The 17,544-nt window shown below is 37.5% G+C and overlaps 1 protein-coding gene and 1 long non-coding RNA gene across 2 annotated transcripts; one reads left to right on the top strand and one right to left on the bottom strand.

Annotated features, from left to right (window-relative positions):
* The first annotated feature begins 625 nt into the window (after positions 1-625).
* On the top strand, positions 626-1,942 carry LOC145498573 (uncharacterized). Its single transcript, XM_081478479.1, has one exon. The coding sequence runs from the start codon at positions 626-628 to the stop codon at positions 1,940-1,942; it is 1,317 nt and encodes a 438-aa protein (XP_081334605.1).
* A 4,687-nt stretch (positions 1,943-6,629) lies between these two features.
* Positions 6,630-13,885, bottom strand: LOC145498673 (uncharacterized). The gene is made up of 4 exons (XR_014050880.1): positions 13,399-13,885; positions 11,484-11,603; positions 10,840-11,043; positions 6,630-10,515 (listed from the first exon to the last, which is right to left on the bottom strand). It is a non-coding gene; the product is annotated as an uncharacterized LOC145498673 (long non-coding RNA).
* Between the last annotated feature and the right edge of the window lie 3,659 nt (positions 13,886-17,544).

Here is a 17,544-nt window from a genome sequence, read left to right as displayed (position 1 = left end):
ACAACATCTGCTTGCAGCCTCATCTAACATCCTGCGGGAAGTTTCTGAAGCAGCATGGTCTAAAACAAAATCGTTACAAAGGCAGTTAAACTTTGAACGCGAAAAACTTTTTGAGAACTATGACAAAACTGCTGCTAAAACAATTTGGAGAACAGCACGGGGACATATGGAGAGATTAGAATTTGATCTGTTAAAGAAAGCCCGTCGTAAATATACATTGGCCACACCCTACAATCCACCACAAGAAGAAGTCCACCATAACCACCGAACTGGACAATCCAGGAGCAGAAAACGGCGCTTCACTAGAAATCTCCTAGGAAGAACGGCACCACACCCCAATCCGCATCAAGCCAGTTTACCGCTTGCTAACGATGAGAATCTACCGGATTTACAACCCATCAATTTAACATCTGGTGAACTTTCGGAGACTGAACAATCCCTTCTGGCGAGGGGGCCAGCGTTCTGCCCGGCGCCTAAAGATGTTAACTGGCAAAAAACCATCGATGACTTGGACAAATTCGAGAGACGAATTCGTCTTGCTGTATTCCATCATGGCAAAGATTCTGACGAAAGTAACCAAACAGTAGATGAATGACTTCCATCAATCCCTTCTACTAGCAATTGGATGCCTCCAAAGTCCAGCTTTCCTGAAGTCGAACTTTTCTTAAACAATGTTAAGAAAGACATTCTTGAGCCCAAAAACTTAAGAAGAGCCAAAGACAATCTGACGAAAGAGGAAAGGTTAGCCTTAAGTAAACTTAAATCTAGTGATAATGTGTTTAGAATTCAAGATAAGGGATCCAGATTTGTTATTGCTTCTAAGAATGAATATCAGGATAAGATGTTTGAGCAACTTAACAACAATCTCCATTATGATAAACTTAACTATGACCCTACCATGGAGCATTTTGAAAAGATCAAAAATTGGGGTCGAGATTGGTTAGGTAAAGGCCAAATTAGTCAAGAGATTGCCACATGGGTTGCCAATTTGGAACCAAAACCGGGAGTGGCTTTTGGCAATGTAAAATCGCATAAGGAAGGCAACCCTCTCCGCCTAATTACATCTTGTTGGGGAACGGCAATCGAAAGACTTTCGGCCTTTACTGAATTTTATCTAAAGCCCCTAGCTCAAAATTTACCTTCATTTGTTAAAGATACTACAGATTTCATTAACAAGATCGAAATTCTCAATTCCGAGAAAGGCCCCTTACCACCTGGGTGCTTGCTGGTGTCTTGGGATGTAGTCGCTATGTTTCCCAACATTGACAATAATTTAAGAATTTCAGCTGTTAGAAAAGCTCTTGATTCTAGATCTGATAAGTTTCCATCAACCGATTGCATTGTAGAGGCTATTGAAATTTGTCTCCAGACCAACAATTGTCAATTTTCTGGAAAAAATTTTGTGCAAAAACACGGTACAGCCATGGGGCCCAAAAACGCTTGTAGTTATGCCGACTTGACAATGGGTTTGATTGATGAGAAAGCTAAATCTGAAGGTGCCGTGAAACCCATGTTATGGTGGCGCTATAGAGATGATGTTTTCAATATTTGGCCACATGGTTTACCTAAATTGTTAGAGTTTACTGAATACATCAATTCTCTTTATCCCACCATCAAGTTTGAGCTGGTTTATTCGGAGCATACCCTCAATGTCTTGGATCTCACTTTGCACCTCCAGCAAGGTTTTATTAAGACAGATATTTATGCTAAACCTACAGATAGTCACCTTTATTTACCTTTTTCAAGTTCTCATCCGGCACATTGTAAAAGGGCTATTCCCTATGGGGTTGCTCTACGAATTAGACGTAATTGTTCCTCTGACGATTTTCTTAACAAGAGGTGTGCTGAATACAAAGGGTATCTTAAGTCCCAGGGCTATAATGCAGCTTTAGTAGACAAACAATTCGACAAAGCACTTAGTATTGAGATTAGAATTGCTTAAGAAAAAAGCCAAGCCTGTCAAGAGAGTTTTCCCGTTAGTTCTTGACTACAATCCTATCCTGCCTGATATTCAGAGAGTTATCAAGAAACATGCTCATCTTCTGAGATCGTCGCCCGAATTACTTGAAGTTTTTCCATCTAAATCGATTTTTCCAGCATATCGCCGTACCAAAAATCTCAAAGATATTTTAGCACCATCTAAATTTCGTGGCGACAACGGGGCAAACCAGGCAGAGAACGAAATGGGAGGGTGCTTCAAATGTTGTACTCGTTGTGATCTTTGCAAAAATTTTTTAATTCAAGATTCCAAATTTAAAAGCTTTTCCACAAGCCGAGTCTACAAGATAAAGCAAAAATTGTCTTGCTCTTCCAAAAACGTTGTTTACTTGGCCTCGTGCAATAAATGCAAATTGCAGTATGTAGGTTCCACCACAACAGAATCTAAAGTACGTTTTCGCAATCACAAATCATCCATGCTCACCAACAAAAAGACGTGTGAGCTTGCAGTCCATTTTAATTGTACTAGGCACGAAATTTCCGAAATTAATTTTATCGTCATCGAACAAATTACTAGCCAGGGGGTTGCTGCGTATATTGATAAGTTGTTATTGACCAGAGAGGCCTATTGGACCTCCCAGCTATTTACACTCAGCCCTCATGGTCTTAAAAGACGGGAATTTAGATCCAAAAATCGCATCCGTTACAATACATAATTAGACTGACTATTATACACTTATACACTTAGTAATTAAGGCGCTCGCAGATACATTGTTGTAATCTCATCACTTGCACGTTCTTGTAAGTTGCCATTAGCTTGTTACAATACAGAATTAGACTGACTATTATACACTTAATAATTAAGGCGCTCGCAGATACATTGTTGTAATCTTATCACCCGGCGCGTTCTTGTAAGTTGACATTAGCTTGTTATGTAATCTATTATTTCAGGTGTTATAGCATTATGTAATTATATTTACATTTTTCTGATCTTATATATACATGCAAATCTGTAAACTTGCTAGGATTTTTAACGTTTTCTTTTTTAACTTGTAAATATTGTTCCAATCTGAAGAAGGCCGAAGGCCGAAACGTCACATTAAAAGCTGGAACAGTTAGAAGTTTGCTTCATGACGCCTCATCTTACACTTAACTAAAATTCACATTGAAGCACGGTATCTTTTGATCCTTCTACTGGAAGTCACCGTTTGGAAAACCATATTATTCTGCCTATGTGTGTATATATATATATATATAACTAACAGTAGACAGTACTGTTTCGGCCTTCTGGGCCTCATCAGTGCAGTGCTGAAGACTAGGATGGAAGCTAAGCTTAAAAAGCCGCCCCAAATACTACACATGTGGTAGTATCTAAGCCATTACCAGAGTGCTCAAACTAGCGAGCTAGTGAGCATATATATATATGTATATTGTTAGATCATTGATGGAAATTCAATTACAATAATATAAATCAATATACATTAAAATAAATCTACATTAAAAAATAAAAACACTGCCAGACCATACACTTACAATAACAGCACTATTTGACTCAAAATAATTTGGATCCTTACAGCTGTATGATTGAGGAGACACTGTCAACAATTTATCAACTGAAATCATAACTATTATATACCAAAATAAGTCATCAAAAATCAACTATGCGTTACACTTTTCCATCTTGAAAACATAACAGTTGACATGTTTGTAAAGGAAATGCATTACGAAATGAACTTCAAAGTATACCGGACGTGCGCAAATGATGCATACTGTCCAGCTACATTAGGCATGACACAAACACTGTCCTGCATTGCTTCAATCAGGCCTGCCCATCATATTCGAGAATTTTGTTATAGTTATCATTAAAATCATGATTCAAATATTCACCTTGTTAAGTACCATATTTGGAACATCACAAGAAAATAGTCAATTTAAATTTCCCTGCGTATATGTTGTGGTTCAATTTCATCCTTGGTTCAAATGTTATATTCCTTTTTTTCAAACTCATTATCATACATTACCATACGCAAAAACAAAGGAAAATAAAATCTGAACCAAGGATTAAATTGAACCACAACACATACATCAAAAATTCACAACTTAACCAACCGCATGCTGAGGTTTCCTGTTACTTTTTAACTATAACTTTCGGCGATTACAGTATTCAAACTTCTTTTATGGGACGTTTTCCTATCTTTACTAGCTACTTATAAAAAATTACCCCATGTGTATATACTCCGTGCATGCAATGAAACTGGAACGGTCGGTAATTGTTTTGAATTTGATGCACCGAAGCAGTATGTTGGTATAAAATGAAGAGCAAAACCCTAACTTGCACCAGTTGGTTCCATGAAATAAGCTGGAATTCTTCTTTTTCATCACTTTTTACTGCTTTCGAGAACTTCACTCATGTATAGTAAATGAACTTGTTTAGTTTCTGGGAGACTTTGATAACATTACTGCACCCATCAGTGTTAATCCCCAGGTTGTGGGTGGGGGGGGGGGGGACCAGTTTGACATTTTCAAGGAACCCATTGTAAAATTCCAACAGGCAAAGTTGTCAGCAAAGAATAAAAATCTATCGTCAGTTCTATCTCGAAGGAATATTAACTGAACAAAAGCTAAGGTAGCTTCGTCAAGGACGCTTGCCCTAGATAATTTTAGCTTATTTTTGTCACACAAATCTGCTTACAATTAGTTAACAAAAACTAATATTTTCAATTGTTGCTCCAATGCACGTTTTTCCATGTAATCGCGGAATGTTACCGTGTTTGCTCAGGCTTGAGCTCCCACAATTTTCCGAGAAATTTATTCCGAGAAAAGCGCGAAAATATTGTCCAAGGGATTCACGATCCTATCGTCTTAAAAGTACACGCACTCATTAAATATACATATTACCCCCTTAAAAAAGGACCCATTCGCTTAACTGTCTTCAAACAAGAAAATATTACTGATGTTTTTCAAAGAATTGACGTCTATGACTGCCTCCACATGACCGCCATTTTAGCTCGCGTACCACTCGTTCAACGTACGATTGCGGGAAGGGGTGTTCGGAAGGGGTGGGACAAAAACGATTTCCCCCCCGCCCCACTCATCCCCAATTTTTTTTGGCACACCCCATGCCCGCTCGTTCGCCCGCGCGCGCTTGCTCGACTGACATAGAGGCTATGACTAACACTTCGCAGTCTTCGTGAAGGAAGAAATGAGAAAAGCCTCCCAGTACAGCGAAACTACTACCCCATCCGCACCAGCAAAACATGCTTAGTTGAACCAGTTTTAAGAAGACGAAAATCATTGCAGAAAAACTAAGAGACTGAATTTTACTCAAGGTTCTACTCATCTCTAACTTGTGCTTTCTTTTAAAATTTGAAGCTGACAAACATCACTTAACACGTATCAAGAAAAGCGGACTACTAAGTGATTAGTTCAGTGATGATTTTGACCTTATATGGTAAATTTTTGACAATGGCGGCAACAGCTTCAAAATGCCCTGGGGAGCTTATGAACTTTCCGATTAACATACGAGCAATTCAAATCATCGGAAAGACTGAACTTAAGACAAATTTTCCCCAGGGGAGGTGGCAGTGGAAGATTTTTCCGTTGCAAGTGGCTACCATGGGATGCCCGGTAGGGACCATGGTTGCTCTCATTAACGGGTAATCGACAATGTTTGATTAGTTGTTGCTTGAAACTGAAGCAGAACCAAATTTTAGAGCATTCAAATTTCGCCCCATAAAGAGCTTAAGATCTTAGTTTGTAACTTTCAACTCCTGCAAAATTACCTGAATAAACTCTTCCTGCAATTTATTTTTGCGCTCTTATTAGCGGCTTGTTTTACTTACGCTTTGCGCGCGCTCTGCGAAATTCGGGAACAGTTAATATTCAACTTTGATTATTTAACAATTATTCACTGAAGTGGAGGTGAACAGTGGTGGATCGCGGCGACGTAATATCCACCGCTTTCACCGACACTGAGGTGAATAATTGTTTTAGTATATACCACCCAAGCTGAATAATCAGCGGACCAAAACGTTACTCTCGGTACCCAAAGCGACACGCGGAGCAATTTTGTTTCTCTTCGATTGCTTGGAGGTGAATAATACTTTGCTAATCACCTCAGAGTGAGCGCGCGAAAAGCACTAAAAAGTCTCAGGGCACGCGCGAGGCGAAGGTTGTTTTGTAAACAGCAATAAGTTAGTGTTGTTAATTGGTATTCTTTTAAAACTTTGAATAGATTTTAATGCACGTGTATTCACGCAGAAGTCCTGTTCTTTTTTAGAAAAAAGTCACACCATTGACAAACAAAATAAAAACATAGCGCGCGCGCTCTACGAAGACTAGAAAAAAATGGCTGTAATCGGTTTCTTTAAACGCCAACAAAAAAAAAATTGAAGGCCACAGCGGTTGGAAAGAGTTATCACCCCGATTGTTTCTTGCAATCGAAAGCAACCTAAAATCACTCAAAGGGATATCAACAATAACGTTCTGTTTAACAAAACTTAAGCTTATCAAGTTATTTACAATTTCTATACAGACTATTCAACCACGAATCCGCCGCGCGCAGTTTTATGAAACAAGACTTACTTTGTTACATGTCGCGCACAACGAAAAACGTTTTATGAAACAGCAAATAGTGCACGCGCGCTATGAAAACCTCCTTTGAAACTGCAAATAGTTTACAAACCCCTCATACCATTGTTTTAAGAACTTAGTCTGCAATTATAAGCTAAATAAACTCCTCCCTTAATGAAAACATAAAAGCGTGCGCTCTTCGAAGACCAGTAAAAAAATCTTGGCTTTAATTGGTTTCTTTTTATGTGTTTTTATATCTATAAAACGGATAAAGACTACAGCATTTGCGGAGAGAGAGTAACAACCCAGATTGTTTCTTGCGATCGAAAGCAATCTAAAATCATTCAAATGAATAGCAATAATAGCATTGCTTTACAAAACTTGGAGTTATTTACACCGTCCATTGACTACGAGTTGGTTAGGTTAACATAACCTGACAATAGTGAGCATTGAGGCAGTGATATAAAAGACCTGCTAAAAAACACAGATGATAAATCCAGCTTCACTTCTGCTAGAATGTTCTCAAAGTTTAAAGTCGCAACTCCGCCGAACGCGTATCATTACCAATTACCAATTGTCGAAGTGTATGAAGCTGAAATTAGGAAACTTCGTTGCGAAAACGAATTGTTAAAAGTTCAGGTCGTTCAACTGAACGAGGTTCTGGCCCAGCTGCAACTACAGCAAGCGGAAAAAGCGCCATTCAGATCGACGGAAAGAGTTTTTCCAGTTGACTAAGTCGGTGAGAAACACTAAAAAACACAAGATTAGGGCGTTGGTACTCCAGTCAGTTCAAGGACTCGAGGAGTTTGTCCCAGTTGAGGTATGTTCATTTTCATCTTACTTTATACAGTTGTGAATGATTCACATTTTCACATTATTCTTACGTACTTTCGCAATTTAACAATAGTAAGGAGCTTTCTGATTTTGCTAAGAAACACGCATTTTAACGGATCTGGACTTGCATGCAAACTTCAACGAATGAATAACAATCACATCTGGAAACGGCTTTCAGAGTGGAGAAATTTGAACACGGATTGTTGTGAAAGATGAATATTTCAACTTTCACAATATTTCATCTTTCACATTTCATTTCCGAGCTTTAAATTTACCATCTTTCTTTATTTATCGCGGATTATTTTATTAACAGCCAGTACAAACTCAATGTAAATGTTTCATTTCGAAAAAAAAGCAATTAATAAAAACATCAGTTTAAATTAAGTAGGATTTCGTCACAATACTTTTACTAATACTGTCTTTTATAATGTTCTTGATCAAGTTCAGTGTACAAGGTAAAGAAGTTCTTATCCCCCTTGGCTCTGTCGAAGAAGAAGAAGAAGACGAGGTCAAGGAAGAAACAACCCAGCGTGTTCTTGTGGCCAAAGACTCTTGGCTCATCTCTGATGAAGCTTACCACGAATTGAGGATGTCTCTCCCAGAAGATGCCAGAGCCAGTATACCGCCCATCAATGCACTAAAAGACAAAAGAAACAGGCAAAATAAGACCGTGGACATTCATCACATCACTGAGGTAAGAGGCTTAATTTTTTTATAGCATGAATGAAAGATAAAACAGCTAGCTGAGTAATGGGCTGAAATTTTCAATGGTGGATTATGAGAAATGTTAAAAATATGTTAAACTAACAGCTGAGAAATGGATTGAAATTTTAACTGACAGCTGATATTGAAAAATGAGACTGAAATGAAGATTTATTTAACATGGAACTCCACTTAGCTGGAGGATACTTTGCAGGAAGCCCAAGGGTTAAAAAAAGACAATAAATTAAAAATGTACCAAGAGGAATTTATTATTAACATAAAAGGGCATAAAAAATATAATGCTTTACTATGGATAAAAAATGTTGCTGAAAATTACCACCCAAAGGGGTGATGAGTGCCCTCAACTTCTTATTTAGAGTGATAAGTATGTCTAGCATACAATACTGTGAGCCACAATTTAAACTGATAACCAAGAAATGAGGTTTTTAACTTATTACAAGGAATGAGTAATAGGTAATCAATTGAATAGTCATTAGACAATCACTCCATAACTCGTCTGCCATTGAATGTTGATTAGTCATGTCTGAGAAACAAGTCTGTTTTATACTAAGCAACTATGCTATAGATACCACAGTATGGCACTAATGAGCAACTAGCAGCTGTTATCTATTTGACTAAACTTGAGGAGTTTTAATTTTCTTTAATTTAATCATTCAGAAATTCTCTTACTCAGGCAAAAAAGGCAGATGGTGCATATCGCAACATTAAGGATATTCTCATGCAGCTTCTGCTTATTCCTGGTGTAAAAGAAGCGGTACAAGCAAACGGAAACCACTTCAATCTCCGCTTTGCTGCTGATGGTAGATGAACGAGCAATAAGATTGGTACCGTCATGGCTGTGTTCAGCATAATGGATGAGAAAAAGCACGGATCATGTGACCATCAGTATACAACTGCTTTGTATAATGGTAAGAGGCTATTCAATATATTCTGGTAATATATAGATTTAGGCCAGCCTAAAAGTGGAGCACCTCAGTTATTTTTCGGAATGACACTAATGAAAATAATCCAACTTGTATGAGGTAAATTGCGAATGATTTAATAGTTTGAGACGGAACTAGTATTACATCAGCAGATCGAGGTGTAAGATGGTGTGATTATGAAGTATAGAGCCATGATTTCAAGGATTTCTTGGAAGCCACCAAAAATCTTGATCACATAACAGAACTGTCTTCTGTGCTTTTTGGTGGCATTTCTTGTTCTTTCCTGCCTTATTCAGAAAGACAAGGCATTGTTATTAATCATTATATTCTTCCTCAGCTAACATGGGGACTCCCACACAAAAGAAGTTTACACATTTTTTTGTTGTGGGGACTGATTGAAATGCAGTGGTTACAATATACTCAGTCCCTGAATCTCTACCAAATGAAATCTCACAAAAATACCAAAACAGTATACATATGTGAAAAGTTGGAAAGTTTTGTTTTCTAACCTGTCCCCAAAGATATATTTAGCCATCTTCACTATTGTATGGAGTCTCCTCCTGCTGGAAGGGTTTGCAATAAGCAAAATCACCCTCACATGAATGGTAATTACGATATATGTTTTTTTAGCTGATCATGAATACTTGCATAGGCTTCTAATAATAATTTTAGTATTCAATTTCAATGTGATTTGTTCTTTTTCTCGACTGGCATTGTGGACTACAAGAGCTGTTATTGGGTTCCATTAATTAATTTTGCTATGATTAAATTATACCAAGAATTATCAGTAAGCTAAGAGGAAGTTATATTATGTACATGTATTTTGTCTGCACTACACAACCAAATGCACTCCAAGGTTATCAGGCATAGGTACATTTGTCAGAAGAGCCCAGCATATCCAAGATATGTTTTGATTGACACATCAATTAAGATAATTTACAGCAAAATGGATAAAAAAAAAATACATCAATATCCTATATGCACCAAAGCCAGACATGGGGTTATAAGGCAATCATTTAAACAACAGATTGAAATAATTTATAAATTAGAGAACACTATTTCTACAACAGAATGGAACAAATTAACCTTCTCGGACATTGCGAATGGCAAGGCTGTCTGTAGAATGTCACAAATTTCTCAACCCTTTCTCTCTACAAAAATGCTAATCCTGCAACTTTGCTTAAGACCCAGTTCTCCATTTCGTGTTGGCAAAATATCAATTTATGCCATGTCCAATGCAGATTATCACAAAATTGATTTAAAAGCTCAATAAATGTCATTTTAAAGCCAAAAAGCCAATTATTTAAATAAACCATGAGTAAATTATCTCTAAGAAAAAACTGATTAATTCAAAAGGCACTTAAAAATAATTAGTTAATATGTGTTTCTTAATAATGTAATGCAGTGTATCTGTCACAATGTTGCAGCTATGATATTACTACAAACAGGATAAGTTGCAGAACTGAACCTCCAAGTCAGTTTATTCAGTGAACTTTGTGCAGAATTTATAATCCCATCAAGTTGTCTGTAAATACAGAGAAACCAAACAAAGCATTACAATCATAAGTAATGAATCACTGAACTCTTTTACATGTATGAACAGTGTATGTTCCATTAATATTGGGGATCTCTCAGAAGCTGCATCCATGATAAATTAATTTGTTCCCACATGCATTTGTTTATAGAACTTTTCACAAATTAATATCTCTGTCATAACAGTGATCTCTGTGTTCTACAACAATTAGTACACAAGAAAAATACACTCAGTAAGATATTGTTTACAATAAAGATAAATGCCTATAAGCAATCATAAGGACCTTAAATTTATATTTCCTCAGAAATATCTCACCAGGCCATGGTTGCTTTGAAAATCTTTGATGTTTTAATACAGGCTCCCCATCTGTAAACTGTTCATATATTGACGGACAGGAACAGGCATGTAATTCCTTTCTTTGATATACAGTGTACTTCATTGTTAGTTGTTTACTGAGTGTTAGTAGTGAATCAAATGCTAGGGGTTGGTACTCCAACTTTCACTGTGGCAGGCTCTGCCCTGAAATACAAAGCAAACTTACATAACTGTTATGAGCTTCGCCACTTGCTTTCGAGAGCAAATGCAATTTGCTTCAAACAAGAAACTGGAACATTGAGGGTTACAACAATGTGCACAGTCCCAGTCACAGGGTCATCCAGGCTGTTTGGTTGTACATATAACTGTACAACTGTATATGAGTTCAGCTTCCAGAAGAAAATCAGAGTTTGTCAGGATAAATACTGATGTTCTTGCTTACTCAATGAATGAATGTGCAGTTTCAGAAGATATTCACACCCAACACCCATTCATGGCCAGTCTTTAGAAATTCCAAATTAAAGTATCAGGAATCAAGAGCTCTAATAGAGAAAAAACCTCCATGTGGGGTATGAATCTTTTCTTGAAGAAAACAATGTCTGAGAAATCATTAATTACAAAATAACGTTTAAGAAACATCTTACCTTTCAGAGAATTTTGTAATCTACACTGTCTGGCCAGTTCATATATTTGACAAGTTGGCACTGGGTGTGTTTGTAAATTTGTGCACTTCAACATCACATTACTCCAGTAGCACTGGTCAACTAAAAACAGCATAATTTGGTTAATTAATATACACTGTACATTATTAGGTTGAAATATTGGTGTAGATTGTTGCACATCAACAGATACAGAAACTATTTGCTCCTGAATCATAACGAGTGAAAAATCGTGCATGAGACATTTACATGTACATTTAACAGCCCTCCACCTCAGAACCATCACAGATATGATATGATATTTTTAAACTCTCTGAAATTTCAGATTATTCAAGATTAACATATGCACATACATCATCTGGGGCAACCCTAAAACACTGAATTTGGAAACCGAAATCCAGAATCCAGAATCTGGAATCCGGAATCCAGAACCAAAAACCAGAATCTGGAATCCAGATATTATGAATGATGATAGAAATAATTCACTTCAGCAATGTCTAATAAATAAATATGAGCAAAAATTATTTTGTTGTTATTTATTTTCTTGGCTTTACTTCAGCCACAGACTGTAATTGCTAAAAAATTATTGACTAGTTCTGAACAACCCTTAGCTATATATCTGGCCCGGTTGTTCAAAAGCTGCATAAAGCTATCCATTGGGGACATCACTATCCAGTCAGGGTTACTGAGTTTTTGGGTGGATAGAGTTACTCATAGCCTGCAAGCAGGTTCTAGTATCTGTCTCTAGTGTCTGAGCAGGCTAAATAGGTGTCTAGTGTTTTTCTGCATTAGCATGTCACCAAGAGCCTTCATGCGGCTTTGCCACTCACGTCCCTAGCCCAAACACGAGAGCCTGCTCCTAGGCTAAGTTACCCATCTTTTGTTCAAGCTGGCCCTAGTGAGAGCCCGCTTCTTGTCTAGATCAAATTGCTCTGAGAAGACTGGTGAGCAGCACATTACCAACAAGCTATTATAGGCTATTGCAGTGAGTTTCTGACAGTCTTTTAGCATCTTTTAACAACATGTGGTCTGATCTGTTAGCAAGTGAGAAGCAGACGGAAGTAAGTGTGCAACATTTCTACAAATTGTTTTAATATGATGGCCGCCAAGAATATGAAAGGCTGATTTGTCACAGTATCAGTGTGGAAATTGTGTTAATCTGGAATTGGTCTCGTATCTGTTGGAAAAATCAAATTTCATATTTAGACCAGATGGGTTAGCCTTTGGACTTCGAAAGTGGGGACATGACTGTCAATGTACAAGGGGCTGCCAGTGACGGATATCCTGTTCTCTATGACATTTTCTATCTTGTTCAGTATCTACGAGACATAAAGGATAAATCTATACTCCTGGTAAATTGAAGATCACTTATTAAACAAAATGGTAATTACCAGCAAGCTTATTTTAGACACTCTCAAGGTGCTTGGAATAAAATTAAGACGCACTTTACTCACTCAGAGATTCTCATAATCATAGCCCTCACTAAAAATAAAGGTTGCACGATTTCAACAGACGGGGAATTTTTGTTTCAAAAAAGGTTAAGTTTGAGGTCCTTTTTACTTGGCAGCTTACTTTTTACAGTCAAAAGCTAAGCAAAACAATTTTCGCATATTTGAAGAACTTATTTTCTTTGATTTGTGGATTCCGGTTTCCGGTTTCTGGATTCCGGTTTTTGGTTCCAGATTCTGGATTCCGGTTTCTGGGTTTTAGGGTTGCGCCATCTTTAACAGAGTGTTTGCTTCACATTCAGTTTACACATGGCTGTTATCCAGCATAGGCAGACTTATAAGTTTTCCTTCAAAAATATATTGCAACAACTATTGCATCTTTCATTACCTATCCTTGTGATGAAATGACAAAGATTCAAGAACAAGAAGTCATAAGCATAAAACTAACTTACGTGGTAGTGCTTACAGTTCCTCTTACTGTCTGCATATGCCGTCCATAAACTGGTGCTGCCTGGACAATGTACTCATTATTTTTCTGATCACACCTTTTAAAACGTCACTGTTATATAATTTGCCCTGAAAAAACAATACATGAAATGTTATGCCTTTGGCACTCACCAAATACCTTTACATGATGTATAATGTACACCATATCAACATTCACAATTCTTTTTACTTTCATTGTAACTCTTTTGTGTCATTTTCCCTCACTTGAAGACAGGACTTCCACATTAGGTGATAATTTAATGCCTCTGGAATCTCTATGAATTCACAGGGAGTGATAACAATTAAATCGTGACTAATTTTAGCAAAGGAGGCGTTCAAATGTCAGATTTTAATGCTATTTAGTTTATACAGTAACTTTACATTACTCTTCGTATATATACATAACCTCTCAATTATTGCACCTATGGACAGAAGGTGTGCTGGGGGAAGAAATGTTCTAAACTCTCTGAACTTTTCCCCCTTACCTGTAATAGGATGACTATTATGAACTACGGTTTGTAACCAACACCAACATTAGGTTATGTATACACATGTATGTTTTGTTGTCGTCTGTAATCATAAAAAAATAAAAATTTAAAATCCTCCATAAAGTTCATACTCAATAACACTGCTACATGTAGCGCTGTTACTGGAATTCAATTTAAGTGAAACTGTTGCAACAGCTCTGTCAAAATTGTTTCTAGCAGTTAAGGCAGGGTAACAGAATATACATGTAGCACACGTCACAGGCTAGAGATACACACATGTTAGTTATCAGTTAGGATTTGGTGAGCTTCTGTGCTGTAGGTATGGTGGAAAATAATAGATTATCAGAAATTAAGGTTCCTGAGACATTTTGACAACACTGAGAGGAATTAATATATAAATTCACAAAAGGAGGAGAAGTTCTTGCCCTGTCCAGTTCTCTGTAATAAAAATATCATTCACATACAAGTCATTTATTATATATATTGTTTGTGTTTAAAGCCGATATAATGCACACTCTGATTGGCCAATTCCAGTGCATTATTTACATTTAATAATAATAAATAATAATGACGGTATTTATATAGCGCATTTCCATATGCTCAATGCGCTTTACAACACTTTGCGGGGGTCTTAGACAGACTGCAATTGAGCAGTTTACAACGAATGAGGATTTATTTTTACAGATGCCCCCAATGTAATTTCGGAACAAGACCAGGCCACAACACCAGGAACTCCATGCCCTACTCTTTGCGATAAGTGTGTGGGTTCTTTAATGTCCCCTGCTGACCATAACCGTGAAGATGCAGGAGACGGGGCCTACAGTTTATCGTCCTTATCCGAGAAGACTAGAATGTCTAACCATTTGCAGATGTCATCACAAAGGCAGCACATTCTCCTCAGTTATTTTAAGACCCTGAGTGTTGGTCCGGTCTGGGCTCGAACCCTAGACCTCCCGCACAGAAGTCCGGCGCTCTACCAACTGAGCTAACCGGTCGGCGGTTACATGGTATACCTCAGTAAAATCATAAAACATTGAGTGCGACTAAAATAAAAAATATAAAAAATAAAAAATAAAAAGAAATGCCCAATTCATAACAATTTAAAATATTCAACACTAGAATGAAGGTAATTCTTTACTTGAAAATTATTCTCCCATAATGCCCATGGGCCAATTACAGGCATGCTAAAAAGTCCTAACACAAAGTAAAAGGAAATTAAGAAAACTATTGCTTTTTTTCCGGAAAATTGTAGCGACTGAAGACAATGATGGAACACTCTGAGAGTGCATTCTATCAACCTGATGAGATAAAATTTAAGGAGAATAGAGAATTCACAAAGTTATATCACAAACAAATTGGTACAGGACAGGAGAAAGGAAACTGTACAGCCAGGAAGAAACTGAAACTTTCTTCGACGAGCAAAAAAGTATGCATGCACAACAAAGAAAACAGTCAGTGACATTCATTTAATAAGTTAGTCAATAAAAAATTAGTGCGAAGAAGACAGCAGAGAGAGAGAGAGAGAGAGTGGAGATAGGAGAACGCTCTCTCCAACTAAATTGTGCATATATGTATGTAAAAGTTATTCTTATTACCAAGAAATGGTCAGGGCAAGAACTTCTATTACACTGTTCAATTTACCGAGTTAATTAGTACCATCTCACTTTTTAGGAACATTTCCATATTAAGTGTAAATACCGTGTTGGGGAATAACCTCTTATTAAGAAAACAGGGTCCATGTACCCCCAACCAAAAGCAATGGCACAAATAAAATGAAATAGCCAATCAAAATCAAAGCAGAGCTTTATTTGCAGACAGGATTGCCATGCATAATCGTCGACTCGACATTTTGGACTATGTAAGCATTTCACCAAACCGAACTGATTGGACAGACAACAAAATAAAACGAGGAAATCTACATTATAAACACAAGATGCATATCACTACATCTGAGCTCGAGTATCAACAGCAAATCCCTTCTCAATGAAAGGTGACCGAATAAAAGAGAGGATAAAGAAAATTCGTTTAAGCTTGCGGTGTTAAAGTTTAAAAATTATTCACGCTTAAATTTGAATATTACTGAGAGTGTATTTTTGCCGACGGCTTAATTTAGCTTTGCAGTCATTTTATTGGCAGTAGCTTTACCACTCTTCAACCAAATGAACCTCGGAATTCACAAAAGCATTTCGCCAAACTGAATAAATCGAACTAACAAAACGAGGAAATCTCCATACTTTGTAATCACAATATGCAAATATTCACATAGGAACAAAAGTAAATTTAGCAAATCCTGTTCGCTTCGGCTTAAAATGGTTTGTAGACCTTTCTTGGTTTTCAACAACAGAAGAAGAAATTTTAGCAGTCTACGAAGCGGCAGTGCTAACTAACTCAGAGAAAACTTCAAAACTCGCCCGGCCGTGTTCACAAGTACGGTTTTGGTTAAGCTAATTTTTAGACGTGAGGTTATAAGCTTCAGTTGACAACGAAAATCGATAGAAAACTTAATTTGTTTACAACTTCCAGCAACCTCCAAAGCGACCCACGTGTTATTGTTTAGAGACGAACGAAATTAAAACGATGCAATTTTTAAAATCTCTTACAGCATGGCTTCAAATAAGGAAGACTTTTAATGGATTCCAATTGAAAATAAGCTTCTATCGCCGAGGCAACTTGTTAATTTTCATAGCAAACGCAACAACAAAAGTCACTTACCGCAAGTTGGCAATTCAGTTCGGCCAGTGTAAATCTTCCAGGCAGAAACTTGCACCAAAAGTTGTGAAGACTGAACTGAAGTTATGTTTTCGATAGACCAACGAATCAACCACTTCTTTCCGCTACGTTTACTGTTTTGTAATTTCTCTAAAACACTCGGGTACGTTTGATTTCTCTTGTTCATCACCTGACCAAATCAGGTGACTTTTGAATTTTCTTGCACGGCTGCACAGCATCACGTTCGCGCGAATTTTGAACTTGGCCATGGGGAGTTTGGCAGTCTTCTGAATCAGTTTGTCGGGTACTTTCGCCTCCTTTCTATAGCCCTCGTTAGCTTTGGTTCACGGCATTGTTCGGTATCATTTCACTTCCTTTCTCTAGCCCTTGACTAGCTATAATTCACGGCATTGTTCAGTACTGTTTCGCCTCCTTCTCCAGTGCTTGTCCGCTCAGTCTTTTTCGCGATCTTCTTCGCTACTTCTTTGCCTGTTAATTCTTGCTTTCTGTTTATTGCTTCAGTGGAACCCTGTCTTAAACATATTAGATCAACCTCCGCTATCGTTTTTCTTTAAAAATCCCGCGAAGAAAAATGGCATTCTCCCGCTACAAACCGAGGGTGTATGTCTCTGTCAACCTATTAGCTGGAGTATGGCCGCCATCTTGCGCGACTCCGTCGTCGTCGTCGTCGCGCGTACGCGCCCACGAGCAATACCGCTAACCATGATAACCATGAGAAAATCAATTCATGGGTTTCCTTTCCTTCCCTATATGGGTATGGGGCTCCGCTTGGCGGCCCTTTGGGCCGCCGGAGCTCCGCTAATATTTAACATGTCATGTCATTTTAACAATTTGCTACCACTCGGTATACAACCAAAGCTTATACAAAAATGTATATATGGGGATTGCTGCATT

This window comes from Orbicella franksi, chromosome 9 (genome assembly GCF_964199315.1).
Source record: "Orbicella franksi chromosome 9, jaOrbFran1.1, whole genome shotgun sequence".
NCBI lineage: Eukaryota > Metazoa > Cnidaria > Anthozoa > Scleractinia > Merulinidae > Orbicella > Orbicella franksi.
The sequence above is the reverse complement of the archived record's forward strand: the minus strand, read 5'-3'. Positions and strand labels throughout refer to the sequence as shown.

What these genes read in the sequence shown, in the direction of transcription:
- LOC145498573 (XM_081478479.1), top strand. Translation starts at nt 626, where the DNA reads ATGCCTCCAAAGTCCAGCTTTCCTGAAGTCGAACTTTTCTTAAACAAT.